We start from the raw sequence: 6,000 nt of genomic DNA, 5'->3' as shown, positions 1-6,000 counted from the left end.
GAATTTCATCCTAGGTAGTCTTAAATTAACAAGCTCATAAAATAGGTATCTTATTTGATCAAAATGTTAAGATTGTTAAATGACAAATTCTGTGGAAAGTACCTATTAAAAGAAAAAGGAAACATTTGCCACTGGTAGGGCTTTATATCTGATATGCTCTAAAATTGAGTAAACTGTAGACAGAAATCAAGTATTATGTAAAAGCAATAATTTTAAATGCTCTTATTACTTATGAGAAAAATCTATTCAAGTCATCCCTGGCAGATAGAAGAGGAGACAATACAAACACTTCTGTGAGGCAGCTCACCACAGGCACACCTGCAGCATCCAGCCCAGAAAAGCTGTGAGTGTTCAGTAGTGCCCTCCTCCCAAAGATCAGCAAGGTGCCTTAGCAGGTAACACAGTGGTCTGAGGGACCCGAAAAGGCTCTCCCTGAACAGCCTGGGTAGAGGATTGTGTGGAAGACAGTCAGGAGCAGGACAGACAAGGTGAGTTCACTCACTCTCCTTGTACAAGAGCAAGGGTGGCCATAACTGGAGCTCACAGGCCTTGAGTTCAACACATGCCAAGACGGTGCTTCCTAAAGATGGCACTAGACCTGCAGTACTCCTTGCCAAAGCCTGGGATTGATGTGGGTTCACAGAGAAGGGGGAATTAATGGTACAGCAATCTGTGAGGATGGGTACAAAAACCTGGGGGGGGGGGGGGGTGATGAGGCGCAAAAAAAAAAATCACAAGATATTCAGTTGAAGATGCCATCTGTTTGGAAGCTGGAAAAATATCTGGGAAGATATTCACAGAATCGTAGAAAGGCTTGGATTGGAAGGGACCTTAAGGATAATCCGGTTTCAACCCCTCTGAGCAGAGACATCTGTCACTTAGACCAGGTTCCTCAGAGCCCCATCCAACCTGGCCTTGAACACTTACAGGGATCAGGCATCCACAGCTTCTCTGAGCAAACTGTTCCAAAACCTCCCTACCCTATGAGTAAAGAATTTCTTCCTAACATGTATCTAAATTTCTCCTCTCTGAGTTCAAAACGGTTCCCCCCTTGTCCTGTCACTATCTGTACAAGTAAAGAGTTGCTCTCCCCTTTTTTTGTAGGTCCTCTCTAGGTACTGGAGGGTGCTGTAAGGTCTCCCTGAAGCCTTCTCCAGGCTGAACAACCCTAACTCTCACAGGATACCTGTTCCATCCCTCTGATCATCTTTGTGGTTATAAGCTAATGTAATTCTCACTTATTTCCTTGGTATCTGCTCATAGTCACTTTTGGAAACAAGGTACTCATTAAAAAATACTTTTGGTACCCTTATGTCTGTTCCATTACACTGTTATTCATTCTGGTTGAGTAGCCGTGGTTCAAGGTACTGCAGCCAGTTAAGCTCCATTTCCTCGATATGCTCTGAAAGCAAGAAAAAAAATCCCCAGTGAGGAAGCAGACCTTGACAGTCAGCCTGGCTACCTTTAGGGCACCTCACCAAGTACTCGGCAGCACTTGCTGTCATTTTTGAAAACGTCTAGGTCAGGTAACACTTTATACAAGTATGTGGGAGTTAGAGGGTGCATTAAGTGTTTTCTGAGACTCTGATTTGGGAGTTTGGGAATGTCACACCATGTTTATTTCCAGGAACTAACAGGCTGCCAGCCGTTCTCTGACCTGAAAGGCAATGCAAAAAGAGATTCATTCCCTGAAGTGACCGAATTGACTCGACACAGTGGAGACCATTATGGTGAATTAGTCACACATTACAAACATCTCCCTTAAAAACCTCGCTAGGAAGAAGCCGCGCTGCGGTTGTGCCGAAGCACAAGGCTGCGTACGCGCCGTGCCAGCGGGACCCAGCCGGCCCAAGCCCCGCAGCGCAGGCTCACCATGGCGGCGCTCGGCAGACCGCGCCGGGAGCGGGCCCGAAGCGGAGCGGGAGGGGTGCGGAGCGGGGCGGGAGCGACGCTGCCCCCCCGGCCCGGCGGGAGGCGGTGGCGCCCGGCCCGGCCCCGCCCGCAGGCCCCGCCCCTTCCTGCGCCCCGGCGGCCCCGGCCCCGCTCCGCCGCGGGTCCCGCACGGCTGTGGCGGCGGGTTGTGCTCTCCCCGCCCGCGGCCGGGCAGCCTGCGGGCCATGCTGCGCGCGGCGGCGGCGGCGGCGGCCCGGCGGTGCGGGCTCGGCCCCGGTGCCGGCCGGGGGCAGGCGGGAGCGCGGCGGTGCTCGGGCGCTGCGCGGCGGCGGCCGTGGGCGCCTCCGGCGGGGCGCGACAGCGGGATCGTGGCGTACAACAGCCGGAGCCGGAGCAAGGAGCCGCTCGTGCTGGCCGCGGAAGGAGTGGCGACCTGGTAGCGCCTTGCGGCGCGGCGGGCGCGGGGTGGCGGGGGTGACAGGAGCGGTTTGTGTCCGGGAACAGCTCCTGTGTCCCCTCCTGGGCTCCAGGGCACGAAAGACATGGAGCTACTGGATAAAGGTCTAGAGAAGGGTCACGAAGTGATTAAGGGACCGGAGCGTCTCTCTAGCGAGGAGAGAGTGCAGGAGCTGGGCCTGTTTAGTCCAGGGGAGAGAAGACTGAGAGGGGAAACTCAGCGATACATATAAATACCTCGAAGATGGGTGTCAAGAGGATGGTGCCAGGCTCCTTTTGGCATTGCCTAGCGGCAGGACGAGGAGTTGTGGCCATAAACTAAAACACAAGAAGTTTCACCTCAACGTGGGAAAGAACTGATTTATGTTGAGGGTGGCAGAGCACTGGGACAGGCTGCCCAGAGGGCTCATGGAGACTCCCTCTCTAGGGACATTCAAAACCTACCTGGACACATTCTTGTGTCACCTGCTGTAGGTTACCCTGCCTTGACAGGGGTTTGGACTGGGTGATCTTCCAACCTTAACAATTCAGTGATTCTGTTTGCCTCCTCTCCTGCAGGTACAGCTGCGGGCCGACGGTGTATGACCACGCACACCTGGGGCACGCCTGGTGAGTCGTGGATGGCAGCGTGGGGACATCCAGGCACATACACGGCGCTGGACATCCCATGCCAGGGGTGCTGGGAATACAGTGCTGGGCATCCCCAGGCTGCAGCGTGTGTCCTGGTGACAGAGCTGTAACTGCTGACACGAGGCCCAGCCCTTCGTCCCCTGTGCTGTGCGAAGGGCAGAAGTCTGTTTGTTGTGTATTTTTCCTCTGGGGCTGGGGTAGTCCATAAAGGGGCTGTTGGTTCTGCTGCCTGGCTGAGGCAGAGAGTGTGCGTCTGTGTCTTAGGAAGAAGCATTAGGAATGTGTGCAGTTTGTTTGGGTAGGGTGAGTTGTAACAAATTGTATCACCGTAGTGTGACCTCTCATGTGGAGTTCGTGATCTGGAGCAGAGCCTCTCAGCTGTGTGAAAAGATAGTTTCACCTGGGGTTAGTTCAGGCACTGTGTTGGCACCAAGGAAAAGCCATGCAGGGCTGGCTAATAGAAAGGTGCTTTCAAGGTTCATAGATGAGCACATCGCATCTCAAATCTCAGAAAGTCCAGGTAGCTTAAAGGTTTTTCTCTGTAGTTCATTAGGATTGTTAGAACAATAAGCTAGCTTCGTTATAAGTGACTTTGAAAAAGTATTTTAAATACACCAGAAGAGGTTGCTGGCACTTGTTTCAAAACAACACACCTGATGAGTAGACATGCAGGGTGTCTGCTGTTCCTGTGAAACTGAGGAGAGTTGCAGCAAGCAGCAGCTCAAGCTGCTCTTAAGGTTCTTAAAGAGCAGGTTGTGTTGTGCTCTTTGGAAGAGCAGGGGTTTATCAGATAATTGCCATCTGTATGAAGATCAGATATTGTGCATTTCAGTAACTGAATAGTTCCCGTTCAATGTAAGGGATTTCACAGCTTCTCATCCTGTCTCAACTTCATTCAGAAACTTGTGTTGAATCTTGCTCATGTTGAACTGAGCCATCACAGTAATTGCACAATTGCTGCTTTGTTCTGTAAAAAGGAGGACTTAAAATACCAGTTATATGAAAGTACTGTTGTCAGTGCTAATGTTAATGCTGCTGTACTGTTGTGTGTATATTGTGGTGTATTTTTACTCCTTGCTTTTGTCAAGTCTCAGCAGTAAACTGACCTAGCTTTTTACTTGTGACCTAAAAATCAAGAACATGATATCTTGGACTTGTTGTTTGTACTTAGTATTTTCAGGAAAGTCATAGTAATTGGTGTATTTAAATCTACAGCTCTTTGTGATACAGGCTCCTTTACAGTTTACCTTGAAATAATCACGATTTAATCATCACTTGAAAGTAACTGTGTAAAAAAGATGGTTATAAGTTTCTTGTCTTTATCCCTCAGTTGAGGTTCTCTAGTGTGATAGGGCCTGTCTTCCCTGACATGGTGTAATAGGGAAGGGAATTGCAGAGGTGCTTCTGTCCTAAGGGGTATAGTTGATCTAGACCACAATGTTTTATAGAGGTGGAGAATTTAACCCGTTGGTCTTGCAGCTCTCTGTGGCTTTTAAATGTCTTGTTTTTTCAGTGGTTCCTTGCCCTCAGACTTTCTTGATTAAAAGAGGGAGTGGAAGGGCCTTGCTTACACTTGCTGGTTTTTTACCCATCTTTTCTTACCCATGTGTAAATAAGCAATTTCAGGCTTTCCCACTGTGGAGGTTTGCCATACATCTTCCTCACCCCGGTCTGACCTCTTCACGTGCTAATTTAAGAAAGAATGGTTAGTGCAGAATATTGCCTGTGGTGTATCATGCAGATACACCAGGTATAATTCCCTGTTTTGGCACCTCTTTAAGCACTTCACGTGTTGTTCCTGTTGCCTGACAAGGTGTCTGCACTGAAGACCTTTTGCTCTCTTTTCTCATCAGTTGAACCCTCCAGCGTGGGAGGAGTTGGCTGTTCCTTTCCAGTATCTCTGGTCTTACATATGTCAGTGTTGACATCCTGTTGCTCAGCTGATTTGTTAGGATGGTGGAGCACTCTTGGTTCTATTTGTTTATTTATTTTTCAAAATGGTATCTTTTTTCCCCAGTAGCTAGGTCCAGCCATAGAACAGCTGGAATGTGTGCTGCTGTTGGGGGCCAGGAGGGGCCCTGGGAAATAGCATAAAGTCAAATGGAGTGGTGGCTGTTGCTACTCTGCTGCTCTTGTTAAATACCTTCATGTTGTTGTACTCCTGCCACATGTTCTTTTCTTACTAGAATTCCCTTTTTCCCCCTCTGTCTTACATTTGACTTGTGTCAAACACAACAAATGGAGCAGGTAATAAAGCAGAAATGGATCATGAAAATGAGTTTGAGATCCTTGAAGAGAATTTGGAAATAATGGCATTATTTTTCTCCTGTCCTGTTTCCATTCCACAAGGATTCTTTTTCTCTAAATAATTTAACATTCTCTAGTATGTTGTGCTTCCAGTCCTAAAAACAAATCCTCTGTCTGCCTCCATATGACATCCAACACCCATTCTATATAGAGAAAAAAGTAAGACAGGCAAATAATAATTTTTTTTCCCCCAGTTCTTGGTCTGACCTTGATCGTACTGGTTTGACCTGCAGCCTGGTTGGCATCCAGGTTCCTGGCTGAATGCTTTGAAGTAAGAGTAAAACCAGCCATGAGAGATTTCTCTTGCACGTGCTCTGCCACCCCCTGATCTTGACTGTCTGTTTTGGCTGGGTTTTTTTATCAGTGCTGAAGTGGTAAAGACCCTGTGGTATCAGGAATTCTGCTCTTGTTCTTGCAGAGTTTCTTCCATTAATTCAGTTGGAAGATGAGAGGACAGGGAACAGTGTGAAATTTGTGCCTGCTCTGGGAACAGTGACTGCAGGGCTGTTAAATCTAATATCAAGCTTTTGATGCTGGCGTTGTTCCTCTGAACAGGATCCAAAGGCCAATTTAATATTCTTATGGAATCATGTCACCACATTAGATGAGCCTTACTCCCAGTGAGCTGCTATTCATTAAAAACTATCTCCCTGGCAGCAAGGCTTTCAAAAAGTCTTTTATTCAGCATGGGCATGGCACAAACAACAACTAAAA

General features: G+C 48.3%; 1 protein-coding gene across 1 annotated transcript in view; it reads left to right on the top strand.

The window, feature by feature from the left end:
* The first annotated feature begins 2,117 nt into the window (after positions 1-2,117).
* The window catches only part of CARS2 (cysteinyl-tRNA synthetase 2, mitochondrial), a 35,697-nt gene continuing 31,814 nt past the window's right edge, over positions 2,118-6,000 (top strand). Inside the window, exons 1-2 of the mRNA XM_058018654.1 lie at positions 2,118-2,329; positions 2,908-2,958. Coding sequence (XP_057874637.1) covers positions 2,118-2,329; positions 2,908-2,958 — 263 coding nt within the window. The remainder of the gene's footprint in view (positions 2,330-2,907; positions 2,959-6,000) is intronic.

This window comes from Melospiza georgiana, chromosome 2 (assembly GCF_028018845.1).
Source record: "Melospiza georgiana isolate bMelGeo1 chromosome 2, bMelGeo1.pri, whole genome shotgun sequence".
In the NCBI taxonomy this organism is placed as follows: Eukaryota; Metazoa; Chordata; class Aves; order Passeriformes; family Passerellidae; genus Melospiza; species Melospiza georgiana.
The sequence above is the reverse complement of the archived record's forward strand: the minus strand, read 5'-3'. Positions and strand labels throughout refer to the sequence as shown.